The 19,279-nt window shown below is 41.7% G+C and overlaps 3 protein-coding genes across 9 annotated transcripts in view; 1 reads left to right on the top strand and 2 right to left on the bottom strand.

Annotated features, from left to right (window-relative positions):
- LOC131455356 (protein FAM124A) overlaps nucleotides 1–3,235 on the bottom strand; it is a 34,792-nt gene extending 31,557 nt beyond the window's left edge. For 3 of the 5 annotated variants that reach the window (XM_058622928.1, XM_058622929.1, XM_058622930.1), the window contains exon 1: nucleotides 2,987–3,235. In XM_058622928.1, the coding sequence (XP_058478911.1) occupies nucleotides 2,987–3,063 (77 nt within the window). In that variant the 5' untranslated portion in view covers nucleotides 3,064–3,235. Of the gene's footprint in view, nucleotides 1–2,958 lie in introns of all 5 variants that reach the window. The other 2 variants (XM_058622931.1, XM_058622932.1) reach the window with 2 other exon arrangements.
- Nucleotides 3,236–4,413: 1,178 nt separating this feature from the next.
- On the top strand, nucleotides 4,414–8,374 carry tsn (translin). The gene is made up of 6 exons (XM_058620610.1): nucleotides 4,414–4,589; nucleotides 5,262–5,355; nucleotides 5,441–5,537; nucleotides 6,016–6,131; nucleotides 6,216–6,295; nucleotides 7,151–8,374. Exons 1-6 carry the CDS (start codon nucleotides 4,524–4,526, stop codon nucleotides 7,379–7,381), a joined length of 684 nt encoding a protein of 227 aa, XP_058476593.1. The 5' UTR covers nucleotides 4,414–4,523; the 3' UTR covers nucleotides 7,382–8,374.
- A 1,885-nt stretch (nucleotides 8,375–10,259) lies between these two features.
- si:dkey-91i10.2 (uncharacterized protein LOC555224 homolog) overlaps nucleotides 10,260–19,279 on the bottom strand; it is a 57,035-nt gene continuing 48,015 nt past the window's right edge. For 2 of the 3 annotated variants that reach the window (XM_058620581.1, XM_058620588.1), the window contains 4 exons: nucleotides 17,280–17,487; nucleotides 14,271–14,860; nucleotides 12,658–12,803; nucleotides 10,260–11,509 (listed from right to left, as the gene is read on the bottom strand). In XM_058620581.1, the coding sequence (XP_058476564.1) occupies nucleotides 10,666–11,509; nucleotides 12,658–12,803; nucleotides 14,271–14,860; nucleotides 17,280–17,487 (1,788 nt within the window). In that variant the 3' untranslated portion in view covers nucleotides 10,260–10,665. The remainder of the gene's footprint in view (nucleotides 11,510–12,657; nucleotides 12,804–14,270; nucleotides 14,861–17,279; nucleotides 17,488–19,279) is intronic. The other variant, XM_058620596.1, reaches the window with a different exon arrangement.

The following is a 19,279-nucleotide window of genomic DNA, read 5'->3' as shown; positions in this document are numbered from 1 at the left end:
ACTATAATTAACGCAGTACTTCAGTGAACAATTGACAAGTAAAGATACTGAAGATATAGAGCACAGCAATTAGTACACTGTAAATCCAAGATTGAGATCTGGTGCGTTCCCTCCCCACTTCTAGGAAAAGTATCTGGTTCATTAGCTGTCAATGTTCCATGATGTTTGGCAGCATTTCAATGTTGGGACTAAGTAGTAAATCTCAGTGAGTGAGAGGTGAGTGCATGGGCTGCTCTTTCCAACATTAGATTCATGATTTCAGAGTATGAAAACCCCATTATTCTTCTCTTGCGACACTATACAAAAGGCTGTAGTATATGCTAATTATATTACCAGAACAACTCTTTGAGGATTCACAATATGAATGTCTTAGGCCTACGGTTTAGGTGGACTTTCAACACAAGGAAAGGATCCACACACCTTAGAGCTCCCATTCATTATTTATTTTTTTAAGATCTTGTCTTCCTGTATAAATGTTTTACTGGATGTTATTTTTCTATCAATAGTAGTAATCGTACAATATTTAAGGGATGCGCGATATTATTATTATTATTATTAACATCGGTATCGGCAGATATTGGCTTTCAAACGTATTATCGGACATAGGCAAAGATCTGCCATTATGACTAATGACTAAAATAGGGGGCTGGAAATCTGCTACCTCCAAGTATTATGTTAATTTCACTACAGAAGAGACTAAATTACCTCTGCAGTTGGGCAAAAGGAAAGACATATACATCGGTATCGGTTATTGACCCAAGCACTCCCGCTATACCGGCATATCGGATATCGGCAGAAACTCCAATATCGTACATCCATAAAGCCACTGAAATGATTGATTGGAGGGGGTTGATGGTTCATATTGGCTGATATTCTGAGGAAAATGACTGAGCACAAGGGATGTGAACAGGAAGTGAATCAGTCAAGGATGGAAGGATCAGCTCTGTGATTATCACCTGGGTGACTCTTCTGTTTTTTTTGATCAAACAAATTAATTAATGATGTCAACGGTGTGTATATAAGGGATAGAGAGCCCTTTAAATCCCACCTCTCTCTTGCGCTGGCATTCACTATCCATATATCGTCAGATGACGCCATTGTTAACGGCATCCTTGGAAATGATTTGGCAGGGTAGAAAACTACTTTCAATAAAAGGTAACTAAAGTCAAAGACGGCAGATAGCACTAGAACCTAGAACCTATAGCACTAGAACATGTCCTGTCCTCAGTGACTTCAGACACGGAGGTTAAGAAAAAAAAAAGTGTTGAAGATTAACAGTGAAACTGATTAGTAAAATAGGGAGAGGCGATAACAAACATATTATCACAGACACTATTTTTACTTGAATGAACAGATGAGTGATTGTTGTGCACACAGTCAGCTGCACTGCACATCCACAGCTCGTCCTTACTCTGTGACTCTGTGTTCTCTGTGTGTTCATAGTGTTTCTCTCCCTCTGTGTTTACAGTCAGACCAAATCTCCACCCGCAGTAAATACAGTTAGATGAAGCTCACTCGAGGCTACTCAGGCAGTACTGGCCATTTCCTTGTCGGAAAGTAGTTAGGGTTATGCCATAACGTCGCGACTCGCTCGTATTCGTAAGGTCTGAAGGTCTGTAAAGTTGCTACATATAGCAACAAAGTCTCTAAGTTGGCACCACTGTTGTTGTCTCCTATCATTTAGCACCATTTACAGACCTGATTGGTAAATGGTCTGTATTTATATAATGCTTTTCTAGTCTTGAGGACCACTCAAAGTTGCTTTACACTTTTGCCATTCACCCACACTTTCATACAGCGCATCTATGTATGAGGAGCAACGTAGGCCACTAAGTGTCTTGCCCAAGGACACATCGGCATGTTCCATGTACTACTCTGTGTAGATGTGGCCTAAGACATTTCTTCATGACTCTTTGATGCAATTCGCGAGCATTTAGAAAGCAAAACAAATCACAAACTGGTGTAACTTTGCTTGTAAACAACCATCTCTGAAGTCTACATGTTTTGATTATAGTGTCTTACATGGGGTTGTGAGTCATCAAGGGTCTCTCACGTAAACACACACACACATACAGGTTTACACAGCTATTCTTCTTAGGACACTGCATTGACCTCCATTCATTTGGGCAGCCTAAACAAAGTGTTCTCCCTCACCTTAATCTAACCACAATTCAAATCTTAGCCCTAAACCTATCCCCAGAAATCAGGTTTTGCCCTCATTTGTCTCCATGAGGACAACTGGTCCTGACAAGGGTAGTGTTTATGCCAGAAAAGGTCCTAAAGAGGTAACAAATACAAGTGCGCGCGCACGCACACACAAAGACACACACCCTTCAAAACAACAACAAAGCCACATCAAGCAGTTGTGTGCCTACCGCAGGAGAGACTGTGGCACAACTTTTGTTTACTGGCTGGAAACAAAGTGAACAACACAATAATTCATTTAACTCTCTAACATCAAAGCAGCACTGAGTGAACATCCACCTTCAGCGACAACATTAACAACTGAGCTGGTGATTAAACTTTCCACATCCAGAAATATAACATTTAACTACACACAGTATATTTGGCATCATTACATGTGTGTGGATTTATTTAGACTGATCCTGCACACTGTTTGACAACACACCCATGATTTAATAACTAGACTGAAGTGCATACTAATGTCACATATTCCCAGCGGAAACCCCTTCGTTCTGTTCCATAACACCAAACAAAATTCAAAAAGTTGTCAATTTAATTTTGTATACTTCATCTGACAAGTTATACAGCTCGCGTGGCTACATTTAAAAAGCACTAAAAGTTTTTCGCATACTCGCTTTCATTCGGCACATTTAATTCACTAACGGATTTCCTTATTCACTTCAATTACACTGTTAAAAAGTCCTAAAACTACATCAAGCCCAGAACATGTGAATATGCATGTATTGTTAATTACATCCACGATCAGTCACTCACTTCTCTGTGTGATTTCTGCTTCACTCACCCTCCAGTTTCGGCTCCTGAATCCACGCAGTCATCTTCTGCTGAGGTTTTCTCCATCTCAGAGGCTCGACTGAACATAAGTCAGCTGCATGGCTTCAAACTAAAGTCCTGGTGCAACGAATAAAACAAGGTTTTCACAAGCACGGCAGATAAATAAGAGAGTTAACATGAAAGGACAGACAGCCTGGTCTGTAATGAGTCGTGTGAAAAGATCTAGTAAGAACAACAGGCGACTGAGTCTGACTGAGAATCTCCGCTGCTCTGCTGCGTCAGTTGCGCTCTGAGCTGATGCCTTCGAGAGCCGTGGGAAATTTGACAACTACCAGGAACAGCTTTCTTTCTTTCTTTCTTTCTTTCTTACTTCTTAGTCTCTGGGAATGAGAAGACGTTAAAATGTATGGAGCTCGTTACAAATTCAGAACCACAAGTTTATTCATAATACTTAAATACAATAAACCCGTTGACAATAAAAAATAATTTCAACGCATCCATACCCGGCCTACATGTTATCAAACTGGAACACTATTATTAGGATGCACTTCCATAGGATAAAAGTGGAATTCCTCAAACTTAATTGACATTTTCATGAAATCTAATGATTTATTTATCTATATTAGGTTTACGTTTGACGTATTTTTGTTTTGACTGTGTGTATGTGGCTATTCTCTCCACCTACATAAGAAAGATATCCTAAGAACATGTATTAGCCATTTATTGTTGCTAGTAGTCTGTTTTCCAGGAGCACTTGAAGGCAACATGCCCAAGGTGTCTCCTTTGGCTCCATCAACAGGCTGAATGAGGTAATGCAGCGTGTCTTTCCCAGAATAAATCCAAGCAAGTTTAGGAGAGGGGTTATTACATTTCTGCCCAGGAAACAAAGCAGTTTCTCTTCATTAATTAAGCACTTACACACTGAGCCTTGTAAAGGAATCATGTTTTTCTTGGCCTGTATTACATTACATCACATTGTAATTTGTTCATGTCAACATTCTTAGAAAGTCCTGGAATATGTTTCAGGTTGTTTAAGATTGGGGATTGTATGAGATTTTTTGTTGATTAATAAAGACTCAGAAAGGATACAGGCCGAGTAAAGTCAAAAGAGCTAATTATAGAGTTAATAATAAGGATTATAATTTATAAAATATATTTTGTTTGGTTTAGACTCTCAACCTGGGTCTCTCCAAAGAATAATACATATTTGTTTCCCAGAATTGTTAACTGCCCCAAAGTAAGACATAAGAGCCAAAAACAAAATACAGTATGTGCTGTTGTGTTGTTTATAAACAATAATCACGTATCAAAAAAATAAAGGTATCAATAATTACACGCGCGTATTCACTTTGATAAGCGGTAGAAAATGGATGGATGGACATTCAAGATTTTCTGAACGACTACAACGTGACGTTGTGGCGAAGTGGTGATGTCATCTCCACGCGCCAGTTTGAGCGGCAGCGACGGGTCTCGTGCACGCTGATGTTCGTCTGAACTAGCCGCGGACGCCTCAACATCATCATCCTCCTCAGTTTGACCGAGCAGAAATGTCTGTCACCGAGATGTTCGGTTACATCCAGGGTTTCCTGGACGCCGACCAGGAAACCAGAGAGGTAATACCGTAGAGCCCGTCAGCGGTAGCTCTCACAGACGTTTGGCTAGCTGCTAACAAAAGCCGAAATCCTGTCAACACATTTTACTTCACAGAATAATAATAATGGTTTAAACAAGACAGATGTTCTACTTATAATGCAGCAAGGCCTTCAGTAATAGACATGTCACTTTAACAATAGATTACCAATTGAGAGACTGTGGTTGTCATACTTTACACACGCTCAGCACAGTCCAGCAGACAAAGACAAACACTCATTAAAAAAAATGTACGTTTATTGCTGTCATGCTGTCATCATCTGTGCTTTAAATGTAGTAGCTTAATTTCTCACCACTATTTTGTACGTGCATTATTTCGGCATAGTTTATTTACACCTGCTTGTTGGCTAAATTCAGCTCACAATAATTGCATTGCATTAGTTAAGGCTTGCAACAGCTATTCGATGATTGAGTATACAGTAACCAATGAACTGATTATCAATTACATAATTAATAATAATATTCAACATAATAATGGAAACATGTAATGATTTTATAGTTACTTGCAGCCCTAAGTTACTGAACCTAGACTTTATGTGAAAGTCTCAGTCATTGCCTAAGATTTGTCTTTCTCTTTGAAAAACAATCGAATAAACATAACCTTTGCTGAATAGTTCACCCTCCTTTTTTTATAGGATATTCGTAAGGTGGTTCAGATACTGGAGCAGACTGCTAGAGAAATACTCACCGTACTCCAAAGTGTCCACCAACCAAGTGGATTCAAGGAAAGTAAGTATTTGACTTGATTTGAGTGAATGGATTTATGTGAACTTAATGGTGTATTCCCCCAAATTTGACCTATGTTTCTCCTCAGTTCCCAATAAATGTGCAAAGGCGCGCGAGTTGTTCTGCACAGTCAGGACACACATTGCAGACCTCAAAACAAAATTTCCCATGGAGCAGTATTACAGGTATGAGTCACTTTTCAGCTCATGCTTTGTGTGCTCACTTTACAAAGTAAATCATATAATAATATATTATATTTTAGCCCTGTTAATCGTTCCACCTTCTCAGTAATAACAGAGGCTCATCTTCTCACATATTGACATATCTGCTTGAACATTTTCTGCTGCCTAACTCATTTTCTTCATGCTGAACATGGTTTGATCTAAATTTACTATTGTTTAACCAGAGCTAAACTTGCTGTGACTGATATTTTGGTATTAATAGAATCATCATCAGCACTAACACTAATCTCCTTTAATGGTGCACTCACAAGTCATTTCAATTTTGGTTAGTAAAGTACAAATATTTGAAAACCTCAGACTGCACTTGTTGTTGTTCTTGTTAAATATGTTTTTGGATCTCTTGTAGTTTTATTGCTTTCTGTTAAATGCTTGTAATAAACACTGGGTGGGTCTTAATCTGATCTCTTTGATCCCACTTAAGGTTCCACGAACACTGGAGGTTTGTCCTGCAGCGCTCGGTTTTCTTAGCAGCCTTTGTCGTCTACCTGGAGAGTGAAGCGCTTGTCACTCGGGAGGAGGTGGCTAAGATCCTTGGCAGTAAGTAGCAGTTTGTGTGTTGGTGTGTACTTGTCAGTGGGAAATGTGGCCTTACTCTCCTCCTTTTTGCTCTGCCCTCTTCAGTTGAGGTGGTGCGAGAGAGAGGCTTTCACCTGGATGTTGAGGATTACCTGGCAGGTGTGCTGATCATGGCGAGTGAACTGGTGAGTGTTTTGTAATTGCTGTATAGATTATAGATATGTGTAGATATGTTAGATTAGCAGCGTGCTAGGTCTGAAACAATCATCATTTCTGTCTCCTTATCTTTATGATTGGACTCAGGTCATTTATAAATACAGTAAAAAAAAATAATAAGCTAAATTTAGAAACATATTTAAATACATTTGATATAAAGGCATGTCAGCCACTGCCCTTAGTCTAGATGTGTTTACAATGATGTGTTTACACACTATGGAATGTGGAGCCAAAACAAATGACTTGTGGGTTCGAAATGTCCGCTTGCACATTATAAACTGCACTCAATGGCCACTTTAGGACACATATATGACAGTGAATGAAGTATGAGTGTGGTCTTCTGCTGCTGTAGTCCATCAGCTTCAAAGTTCAATGTGCTGTGCACTCAGATATGCTCTTCTGCATACAGTAGATTTAATGAGTCCTTTCTAATATTTTGAATCAGTTTCTGGCATCAACCAGGCTTTTACACCAAGATAATTATCGATATTCTCTCGTTTTCTAACCATTTTCTGTAAACTCTTGCGATGGTTGGTGGCAAAATTCCCAGTAGATCAGCAGTTTCTGCAATACTCAGATCAGCCAGTCTGCCATTAACAACCACGCTACATTCAATGTCAAAGACATCACATTTCTTCTCCATTCTGTCGTGCAGTTTGAGCTTCAGCAGTTTGTTTTTGACCACATCTACATGCCAAACTGCTCTGACTTGCTACTATGTGATTGGCTGATTAGATATTTGCATTAATAAGCAGTTAAACCTAATAAATTAGCCAATCGATATGTTTAAGCTTTGTGTTTAATACATGATGATGTACCTCCAGTCGCGGCTGGCAGTGAACAGCGTCACAGCAGGAGACTACAACCGGCCACTCCGTATCTCCAACTTCATCAACGAGCTAGACTCCGGCTTCCGCCTGCTCAATCTGAAGAATGACCCGCTGCGGAAGCGCTACGACGGTCTGAAGTACGACGTCAAGAAAATTGAAGAGGTGGTGTACGACCTGTCCATCCGTGGCCTTGCCAAGGAGGCAGAGTCTGGAGAGGGAAAGTAGAGGTCAGAAGTCGTGATTGGCTGTGGGAGATGGAGGAGGGCGCAGTTGCTACCCAGAGCTGGAACCTCTCCACGGCTGCTGCAGATCGGAGACCTTATCTCACCTTGAAGGCTAGACCCCGGGATCTGCCTGATGCCCCAGCAGCCAACGACAGACTGTGTATATGTGCAGGAAAGTTAGTGCGTGAGTGTATGCATGGTTCACGTGGATGGCAGTCTGTCAGAGGGGTGGCAGAAGTGGGGAGTTTGAGATAGAATCCCTCATTCAGAAGCTCAGCAACTGAAGTTTGGTTGGTTGTTAATTGTTTTTTCGAAATCTGTGTCCTTGGCGTCATCTGATGCAAATGGTATTTTTCCTGAGTTGGTTTTGCAACTGTTTCTTATTTGCAACAATTTCCTTTTATTGAATCGTAGTCATTTGGTGTTCAGTTCATACAAGAGGATAAGGAGAGTTTGCTCCTGCTGCGCAGAGCGTACGTTTGTTTCGTGTTCATTTGCAAAAAGAAAAACGTAAAATGTGTTTCTTTTTTTTTTTTACCAAATTCATTCATGCCTGGTATTTCTTGTTAAAGGCTCTTGCCTGATTTTGGACATTTGGCGCAAGATTAAGATAATTGAAGTTTGAAGCATACACAGCATATTCTTTTCTCCATATTTCTTTTAAGATTCTTTTTTCAAGTAATTTAATACACAGGATTTTGTAAATGAAGCTCTAAGAGAGGTCGAGCCAAAGAAATGACAAAGATGCACCTCATATGTTCTAAAGCTACTTTGCCAGTTAGAAACCTATTATTACAAAATATTCAGAATATCAAGTACGGCTTGGTCATGTTTTTTCAAGTGTTTCTTCATTTGTTTCTCCTCGGCATCACTGCTTTTTTTTCATGTTGACCATCTTGCGTTCCTGTTTCTGGAGTAATACCAACCTGTGCTCCACCTGTAATGTGTATATTCATGTCTTTGAATCTTTTGTCTTAAAAGATGTTTAAAATGACTGTAAACATTCTGTATTTCTTCTTACTACATCTCAAGCTTTGTCCGATTTTAATACACACAGAAGAAAAGGGCCACAGTTGTGTTTAAAATCCTTTAATGGAATTAATTGAGGGAAATAATACATCAGGTCATTCAAATGCAAAAGAGGAAAAGGAAATTCATGGTATGCAATTCAGTAGTTATTTTTAATACATTTTAAAAAGAGTTCATCTGAAACATTTTCCTTTAACAGCACAGGAGTGTTGGTGTTGAGCAACTCGGCCCTCAAAAAACAGTGATTTGCTACTTTTTCAAGTGCTACTTCATTGCAAACGTAAAACAGCGTTGGTCTTAAATAGCAGTTTTGGTTTGACGGTGTCAACTGAGATCAGCTTCGGTCGACTGGGTTCCTTCTAATATGAAGAACTGTGTTATTAACATATTTTTCCAGCAGTTGCCTCTGGAAAGTCTTGTGTTACTGACTTATAATAAAGTGCATTAAACAAAATAAAGCTGTCACAGACACAAATAAACACACAACCACTCAAAGAAGAGAGAGCATCAAAGTGGTCACATATTATCAGCAGCCAAAGACTGCCAGAGGAATCTTCACGTTACATTTACTATTGACCTCAACCATGTGCCAGCAGAGGGCAGTCTAGACCACATCTCGGGGATAAAAGCTACTGTGGCTGGTTGCACACATTTCAGTCAACTTAACAGTAATTGAGTACCAAGGCACAACAGCTCATTGCTAAGTCACACAATTAGAACTGTGTCATGACAAAATGGTTTGGATATTTTGTGAAATTTTATAAACCAGTATATTCGCTGACTGACACAAGTCACCAATGTTGATAATCAACTGATTGTTTAAGCCACTTATTCACCTGTTTCTCTTATGTTGATTATAGAGTTGTAGAATAACTTAAGGGTAGCAGACTAAATTGAAACTATTTTTGGACATTGTATAGACCAGTTTATCTGTCCCACAAATCCAAGGTTTAGAATCTCGGCACGTAAAGGTCCAGCGTGCCATAAATACTGTGCAGAAAGGAGAACAATCTTCTTTCTGGTATGCAGAGGCCAGCATCTTTCCCTGATAACAGAACTGTTAACAGAAACCCAATTTGTTCAACACATTTTGTAAAGTGCGTCATTGTTATATGACAGGTGTGGTCGCCTCCTTCATAAAACGAAAGAAGCAAACCCTTACGTGTATGTACTTTATAAGAATGACGACTAAAACAAAATGTTTTATTTAAAATCCCCGAAACTGCCAAATTATTTCAACAGGAAGCAGCTGTGCATCGTGCATGTGCAGAACAAATTGGGTTTCTGATAGAGATCGGGTAGCGAGTGAGTCTTCCATTTGTTCCAATCTGCAGTGTCGCCATTAGATGTCCCAAATCCTTACACACTGGACCTTTAACCCAGTGAGAAAACTGTAGCGTGTGTGATAATCTATTAAATGAGATGGTTACATAGGAGGTTGACAAGACTTCTCTTCAGCTGCTTTCATGGCACTAAGATGAAGATAAGGAACAAAAGATGAGCATATTTGAGACTTCAAATTGAACCTACCATGTGAAACTCGAGGGAAATAAAGCATCTGATGCCAAAGGAAATACAGTGAAATGAAAAACATATACAGTAGCTACTAGTTTTGAAACTGGCAGATATTATTGCTGTAATGTGAGTTCTCATTTAAAACACAGTGATACAGGAGGTCTGCTCAACTGCATCTCTGGCAGTGAAAGTTGCTCTACCGCCGACGTACAGTAGAGGGCGGCACGCAGAGAGGAGAGGGCTGTAGGACAAAAAGAAACCACTGAACTGAACAATGCTGTTTGACCACATCCTCAACACTTCATACCAAAACAAATCCTCCCCCCCCCCCCCCCCCCCCCATGTACTGTCTTGTATAAAAAGGTGACATTACAATTTTTCTTCTTGCAGTCAGTCATGTTCAGTCATGCCATTCAACAGACACACCTCAGCTCTTTTTTTCTCCAAGAGCAAACACTCTTTACAATCAAGGCTGACCAACAGCCCAAGTTTTTTGGTTGTCCAAGACTGACATTTTTTTCCATAACAGCTTTAAATTAAATCCTCATGACAGTAGCTCATAGCACTTATAGCTTTGTAAAAAAAAAAAGTGCTGTAATCTTCCTCTTAGACTTTGAGAAAAGATGGGGCTTTTTTTTGTTTTTCTTTATAACAGTGGTGTCACTCAAACTTTTCTTGTCAGCTTTTGCAGAAGGAGGAGTTAAGTATGTACAGTGTAACAAAGGCGACGGATGGTTGGTCTCAGGAGCGGGTCTGGCTTGTGTTAATCATTATGTTCGGCAAAGCGTTGCGTCTTTTCCTCCACGTGCCCAAATCTCGCGTATACCTCTTTAACTGATGGAACCACTGCTGCGTGCGCGATTTGTCTGAGGCGCGAAAAACAAATGACTCCCGTCGAATATCGAGCACCTCAAACGTGTCCTCGCAGTCAGGATCCGTTGACACCACACAGTTGCCCAGACGGATGGGCTCTCTCAGCACTGTGAACTTCCCGCTGCTTTTGTCCTTGATTAGAATCAGCACTCCATCTCGGATGCTTTCACCACCACCACCACCACCCTCCCCCTGATCTCCACGTGCACCGACATCAGTGCCCTGTCCTGGGGCTTCACCCATCCGCTGAGTGCTCACCATCAGCAGACTCTGAACATTTTGGAACTTGAGGGCCTTGCTTCCCTTCCTCACCCACTGACCATCTGCTGGCTGCGACAGTTGGAGTGGTCCCTCCATGACGAAACGGGTGTATTCTCTGGCCCAGCCCACCGTCTTCATCGACAACTCTCGCATCTCGATGTTGATCACCTCCCGGTTCTTGCGACTGTCGCGGCGGAAGGAACGGAGGGACCAGCTGACGCCGTTGCCCTCCTGCTTAGTCTTCATGTTGATGTGCTCCAAGTGGGACTCCACCCGACTCTTGGCCTCGCGCAGACGAGAATAGTCGGGGTGACATTCGGGGGTGACCTTACTGATGCGGCTCAATAAAAGTGGGTATTTGGTCACGCGCTGGAGGGGTGCCATGAGGAAGGAGCGCAAGTTCATACGACGCAAGGCTGTGTTGTCATTCTGGGAGACATCAAGGAAGATTCTGGAAAGAGAAACAGAAAAATACAGTTTCACTTGGGAATGTTCTAATCATAAGTATTCTGTCTCTGTTCTTTTGTCTATGCAAGTCACATTTCAGACTTAACTGTCAATGACTGCGACAACTAGGAATGCAGTTAGTTTTGGCGCTGATGGCTTTGCTCTTTATGCTCCCACGATTGGTGAAGCAACATGCTAATCCAAACCACGGTTATAATAGTTTTGGATTTTAAGTATTGTGTCATAAAAACCCAACAAAATATGCCATTTTAACCCTTGCACAGATCTGTGCCGTAAGGTGCACCCTTAAAAATAATAAATAATAATAAATAATACACAAATAATAAAAATGATATATATATACAGTATATACTGTATATAAAATAATAATAAAAAAATGTAAATAATACACAACTCCTTATATTGTAAAAAATAAATACACTTCATATGAACCCAAAAGGGTATGTATGAAATCAATTTACAAAGACAGAAACTAAGCACATTTTCATGACAATTTTAGTTAGTTTTGTTAGTTTTTTTTCTGTTTTTTTTAACTCTAGTTTTTATTTTAATTTCAGTTCACAAAAATGTTTTCATAACCTATAATAACCTTGATCCACACAGACATTTTGAGCCTGTTAGACTACGATGTAGAAAGGTTGAGGTCGCGATGGTGGCAGCAAAGTTCTGCCAACAGGAGCAGTGTGAGGCAGTGTTTGTGTAGCAATACAACAATGTCTAATTTAAATCAACTACCTTAGTGATAGAATGGCTGTGATTGGTGTTTGACTGCAGTTAGCTGGATACAGGTAGGGTATAGGACTATCGTGCCCTGCATTAACTTATACAAAGCTTCAAGAAAATGAAGCTTTTATTAAAGTCTGTGCATGTCCTGGGAGATCTCTTTATACGTTAATTAACTGGACTCACAGGACAGCCTGACTCATGAATGAGCTGTGGTTCTGTCTAAAAATATGAACCATTGCAGCTCTCCTCTCAAAATAGAAACCTCTTCTGAATTAGTGATAACCCCTTGTCTTTCCCATGAAGAATTACACAGAACAGTCATGGCAGGAACTCGAGAAAGCTCGCAAAGTAACTTTCCCATCTCATGAACCAACAGAGAGATGAGTCTTTGTCCCGTGTTTGTACCTGAGCAGTTCTTTCTCCTTCTCCAGCGTGTTGAGCATGTTGACCGAGGTGGACTGCTGCAGGCAGTATGTTTGGAAGGCTGGGAGCATGTTGACAAACTCCAGAAAGATCTCTCCTATGTATACTGTCAGCAGATCCTCATCTCCCTGAGGTCAACACCATGAGAGAAAGTGGTCAAGTTAGTTTTAAACACATTTACTTCCTGCTCTGAACAACTCAAGTCATCTCAAGCTGATTTCCAGAAATAGTAGAAATAAATCACCTAAAAGAACTGCTGGTTGGCTATGAGTTCAGTCACCAAAAAGTATATAACCGGAATATGGTTATATTTACATTCATGCATGTGCATGAATCCGTGCATGTGAGTTGTTGTTGTGAATAGAGTCTAATCAGAGGTCTACAGATTTTATCGATATCTCTTCATGATAAAATCATCTGGTTGTAAAATCATCAGTCTTGTTTCTTGGGGAGGTATACATACTATCGGCCACATAGAAAAACATTGTCCTTTTTCATCTATTGGCGCTTTTCCACGAGCGAGACTCGCCACACCTCAGCACGGCATGGTTATTTTGCTTTTCCATTAGCGATAGTACCTGGTACTTTTTTTTCGTACCTGCCCTGGCGAGGTTCCAAGCGAGCTGAGCTGATACGATGCGTATCTACATGCGTTAATCTCCAACATTTAGCATGGAAATGTCTAAAAACTCAATATTTAACAGAGGAGTCTGGTGTAGAGTCTGCGCTCCGGTCATGGAGGAAGTACTGAATGATTCTGTGAACAAATCTTTTTAATTAACTGGTTCTAATGATTCAGTACACCTAAAATAACTGCCTTACAAGTCACTAGTCACTAGTTTGTGTGTGTGAAACGAAAGTCACAGCAGTTTCATACAGCCACGCCCACGTTGAGGAGCTACTACATTAGAACTGTGTAGAGACGAGCCGTGCCGAGATGAGGCGAGCTGGGACCATGTAGTGGAAAAACAGCATTAGTTAGCATTGTTCCCATATTTGCTCTTACAGATGCTTGTAAGTGCTTCATGACCCTCTTTCTCACCTTTCCAAGAATTACAATCATATTTGACCAAACTTATTTTTAATTGCAAAGAAAAGCCAGTTCATCATGTTCTATCCCTTCACTCTTTGAACATGGACGTCTACATGTTCAGGTTAAACAGTGGCTTCACTGATAGCAATACAGCCAGTGTATAGTGTTTATCTGTCTTTAGGAACATTTCTAGCTACCTAGGAGAGCATGACTGTGTGGTGGAGGGGGTAATGCTGTCAGAATGCTAATGTCTGCAGTTTTACATCATTTTACATACTGTTACATAACCCATTTAATTGTTTAACTGCTGAGTTTTAAAGTCAAGTCTTATTGAGATATTAAATGATATAAGCTTGAAACCCATCATTTTGTCCCCCTGGAGTCAATAACAAACAAAAAGGTTTCGTTAATATGAACCTTTTTGCAGTGTGTGATGTAGGAATCTGCACTCAAAAGAAAGAACGACATTTTCTCGATGGTGATGTTGAAAGTAACAGGTACTCAAAGCCAGAGAACATTAGAAACCTGAAAACATATGTGAGGGAGACAGTGAGTGGGTCACCTGGTCAAAGGCGTGGTCGATGGTGTCCTGCAGATGTTCAGTGAAGCGGTCGTTGACGTCTATGAGCTCCTGAACGTTACCAAACACCACAGTGAGCTGCTCGGCGGTCAGCAGCCCAGCGCTCTGCATGGGACAGTAAAATTCCTCTTTGATGATCCGCAGGTCTTCGCCATAGCTCGACTCTGTGTTCAGAAACTCCAGGATGGCTTCCTTGCGCTCTGTGCGTAGTTTGGAGCAACGCTCACACATCCGCTCTCCTCGCTCTTTGGAGGAGCCGTCCCTCAGTCCGCAGTCTGGACAAGGTCTCTGTGCCTCCCAGGCTCTGAGGGACGCAGACGGTCTCTTCCAGGTGCGGGACAGACCTGGCCCGATGCCACTGTCCACCCGCTCAACCTCAGCTCCCCTGTTTCTGCGGTAACGGTGAGGCTCACTGTCTTCCTCCTCCCGCTCATCACTGAGACCGACCACACCGCTGTCGGCACTCAGACTGCTGATGGTGCTCCAGCGATGCTGCCTGGACCGAGTCACACCCAGACCCACTTGGCGCTCCTCACCAGGAGGCTCTGAGCGGCCGCGGAGTGCTGCAGGAGCTGGCGAAGTGCAGATTCATTAGTGTTTATGGATTGAGTCTGCACAATCTGCACTCAAAATTAATAACATCCTCCCCACGCCTATATCATTTGGGCTCGTCATTATTCAATGACTATAGATATTATCTTTCTCCAATAATTACATTCCAGATTCCTGAGGTTTTAACCTTTGTTGTCAATACAGATCGTGTGTGTGAGTCTGGTAATACTCGTGTTCTGAGGCCATTAATCTGTTTACATAGTCATATTATGGAGATGTAGTTCCTTTGCAGAGACAATACGCACAGCAAATAATCCACAGCAATACAAATATCTCTAATGACTTTTTGACCCGGGCCACACGGTGGTGTAGTGGTAAGCACTCTTGCCTTGCAGCGAGAAGACCAGGGTTCGAGGCCCCGGTTGGAACAAGGGCCTTTCTGCATGGAGTTTGCATGTTCTCCCCGTGTGTGCGTGGGTTCTCTCCGGGTTCTCCGGCTTCCTCCCACAGTCCAAAAACATGCAATGTGGGGATAGGTAAATTGGACACTCCAAATTGACCATAGGAGTGAGTGTGAGAGTGAATGGTTGTTTGTCTCTATCTGTGTGTGGCCCTGCGATGGACTGGCGAACTGTCCAGGGTGTACCCCTCCTATCGCCCGATGTAGCTGAGATTGGCACAGCACCCCCCGCGACCCTCTGGTGGAGGATAAAGCGGTAGATGATGACTGACTGACTTTTTCACCCCACAGAAAAATGTGTCAATAACCAACTTTGTGTTGTAAATCAGCCAAACACACACTTACACACACACTGGAGGAGTTCTGTTCTCTCCTCTTAATGCACCGCCACAAACACATTCTGGCCTTTTCACCTTTTTTGGGGGACCAAAGTCCATAAACGTTGCTGTTGCATCAGTGTTTGAACAGAATATTAATGTAAATGCTCTGCTGTCAAAATTCCTGTTCAACAAACATGTAGAGAAGCAACATTTTCAACAAGTTGGTCACAGTTCAACAACATACTCTCCACAAACACAGAGCTGGTTCTAGCCACAGTCCTGCCCCCTCTCTCTCTCCCTCTCTCTCTCCCTCACAAGTCTGCTTTTCTTTCTGTCATTCATCTCGACTTCGTTTCCTCATCTTTGGGAACTTGGGAAGTGGCAGAGCTGATAAAGCACACTGAGGCTTTTTATATCATTACAGCATTTTAGGGGGAGTTGTGCTAATTATGGCTCTATGGCACCTTAAAAAATCCTGAACAGAAGACATGTTTGAGGTCTGTAAAGAGGTCTACTGTCTCCCAAATACCCTTTAAATGTAACAGTCAAACTCCTGGTTCATTGTACTGATTCCATGTTTATTATTTGTCAATAAACAACAACTCATTGATGATGATCATTTTTGGTCTAGCACTACATCTCCAAATAAGTGAGGGATGGGAACGATCAGCATCGCTTTTACCACATACCAAAAAAACACACCTAGCAACAGATTTCCTTGTCATTTTTTGGACAGATTCAGTAAAGGTGTAAGTTACAGATGTTATATGAGATGCTTTAATATCTTTGAGGAGTAAACGTGAGGCAAAAGTAGCTGACAGACACTGAAACCCTGAATGTATGAATGCAAACAACAGAAAACTGGACATTAAACAGAGTTTAACTTGCCAGCTCCCTGAGACAAATCTTTATAATGTCTACATTCATAAAGGGTTGAAACCAAATGAAATACCATAATGTGATGGCGGAACAAACTAGGTTTCAAAACAATTACCAGTCAATATTCCTCTTATGTGCAGGAAAGAGAAACAAGGTCATCATTTGATGTCATGACTGACATTCTAAGGCTGGTGTCAAAGAGTTTCTGTTGACAGGAAAAAGCATTAGCGTGTGTGTGTGTGTGTGTGTGGTGGAGATGTTCTGGAGGGTCAAACTAAAAGAATAATGATTTGCATGAAGGGAAATGTGGGATAGATTAAGTGGACTGTAGTGGGGTTCATTTCAAGAATCAGTGCATGATTGATGGCCTCATCGATTATGGATTGAGTTACAGGCACGGTTCAATTCATAAAACATGTATGGTGTGCTGTTTGTGCCTTGAGGTGTAGAAATAAATCTTTTTGTCCAGGATGTTATACTTCAAGCTACATATTTTACTATTACTGAAAAAAAAACCAACAACAATTTCCATCAGAGCTGATGCATAAAATATGGATAAACAAAGTGTTATAAAGGATTTCCACAGGTGTCTACTTCATATTAACCTGTGAAGCACAAACCAGCCACCAGAGCTACAGTTACAATGATTCTGATTCACTCAAAATAGATATGTTCTAAAACAGTAAAAAAAAGTGTTGCTCAACTGCTATGAAATGGATTTCAAACAGAAAAAACGTCAAACTAAGTGACACAGTTGTCACTCGTGTGTCATGTACTCACCACTGTCTCGGTCGCGGTCTCGTCGATGGCCTTGGTGTCGGGCAGCAGCAGCGATCTTCATCTCCAGCTGTTTGCGCTTGGAGGCGTCGGCTGGCATGGGGTCGCTGTAATGGGGCCGGAGGCGACACTCGCGGTGCGCCCTCACCGTCTCCGCCAGCTCATAGGCTGCGTCCGAGCTGGAGCGCCTGCAGCCCAGACTGCTGAGCTGCTGGGTGAGAGGACACATGTCATGGTTCGATAGCAACACAAGAAAACATCTGCCGGGATGAGATTAAAATGATGAGAAAAATGTTCAGCCGGTCCAGTCACCTTCGTCATCATCTGGCAGCCGAACGCGGAGCAACTTTCTGCTCTCACGTTCAATCCATGCACTAACAATTGTTAAGTAATATTTCTCGAGTCACTTTAGATCTTCTTGACATACTTTCATTCTTTAAACAAGCACCAGCCTCTTAATACACAAAACAGACACACACTCTCACACACTTGCTAAGCCCTCGGGGTATGAGCTCCGTCTCTGGTCGTAACGTTCTGCACGCTTCAAGAAAGCTAATCATGAGCAGATGCTGTATGCTTATTGGCTCCATTTGCTGAAACAGAGCCAGGTCCTGCTATACCACAAAAGCATTCAAGTTCTCTAACCAGCCCTATATGAGAGATATTTTCATTTACAACGTCAGCATGTTCAGTGTCTGTAACATCGCTCTGAAAAACTGAAAAGAATCCAAATTTCATGCCGAGATTGCAGCACTAAGCGTCAGTCAAGTGTTGTAAACAATACAAGGCTGCACAACCAAAAATCTGCTCTTATCAAAACCATCCAGCCTTGAAGATGAGGGCTGTCCCTGGAGTCACAGTTAAAAGTATCTCCAGTATTTTCACCAATCGCACCCAGCCGTGACATCACCCACAACAATCTGATTCCCATTTTGAAGCCATGAGATTCTCGATTAGGTTCGGCACCTTGCTGAGGTTTTGGAGCCGAAAATGACTGGATGACACCAGCTGTCACTCACACTATGTGTCCAATCATATGTGCCATGCTTTATCGTCAGTTATCCTCAGAATAGGAATTTGAATGACAAAACTGTCTTCATGTTCTGTTGAAGAAGACGACTGAGAACATTAACTCTTCAGGAAGATGTTAAGTGACATAGATCTAGTGAGAAATAGGCTCCATTTCTACAAACTTCCATTCAAATGGTGTTCTTTTTGCAACCAGGGAGTTGCCCCTAGTGGCTATTCAATATATTCTTACTTCCTGTTTGGCCTTAACAAGCAGACGAGAAGACTATGCCCACTTTTTCATATATAATCTATGGGTTTTCATATATTTTTGAGGTGAAAAAAGGTATTTCCTGACACTGACATGGACAAACACTCCTCACGTGGCTTTCAAAATCTGTTTAGGGTCAATCAAGCCCCTGAGAGTTGGCTGAGATTAAAAGTTCAAAGGTCATCCCTCCAACATGCCATCGTCCATATCCACTGGACTTGATGATCTGATTGGCTCTCTCATGATTGCATGTTGACAATTCTCCTGCAACTACACCCAACTGAAAGGCGTCGCATTGTTTCAATCGCCTGCCAGCACACAATGATAAACAGCTTGCAGCGATCAAAGAGAACAATTCATGCTCGAATGAATTAACAAACAGCAGCTCTTACTTAAAGAACGCAGAGTCAGGGTCCACTGCGGATTCAAAGCCAAAAACTGAGAAAGGCAAGAATCAAACGCACACCATCCACATCAGTTACTACATACAGCCTGCAAGCAAGATGCGACTCCATGTCAGTCCGACTCGTCTGTTCTGCGGATGCACAGAGAGGCAGCACAATATTAGCTGCAGCTGAGGCTTGTGTCAGGCTGCAGCCATCCAGCAGAGAGGAGCGGTGCAGGGAGCAGGAATGTAGCGCGTTTAATCCTCTCCCCACTGCACCTTCACACGTCGAGCTGATGCTGGAAAACAGTTCTGCCTCCTCATTCTCGTCTCTGCAAA

The sequence above is a fragment of the Solea solea genome, chromosome 2 (assembly GCF_958295425.1).
Source record: "Solea solea chromosome 2, fSolSol10.1, whole genome shotgun sequence".
Lineage (NCBI taxonomy): Eukaryota > Metazoa > Chordata > Actinopteri > Pleuronectiformes > Soleidae > Solea > Solea solea.
This window is presented reverse-complemented; position numbering and strand designations above follow the sequence as displayed.

Excerpts from the sequence above, each read along its gene's own strand:
- tsn (XM_058620610.1), top strand. The coding sequence starts at position 4,524 with ATGTCTGTCACCGAGATGTTCGGTTACATCCAGGGTTTCCTGGACGCC. Across the intron at positions 4,590-5,261 it reads CCGACCAGGAAACCAGAGAG|GATATTCGTAAGGTGGTTCA; the intron begins GTAATACCGTAG and ends CTTTTTTTATAG. Across the intron at positions 5,356-5,440 it reads ACCAAGTGGATTCAAGGAAA|TTCCCAATAAATGTGCAAAG; the intron begins GTAAGTATTTGA and ends GTTTCTCCTCAG.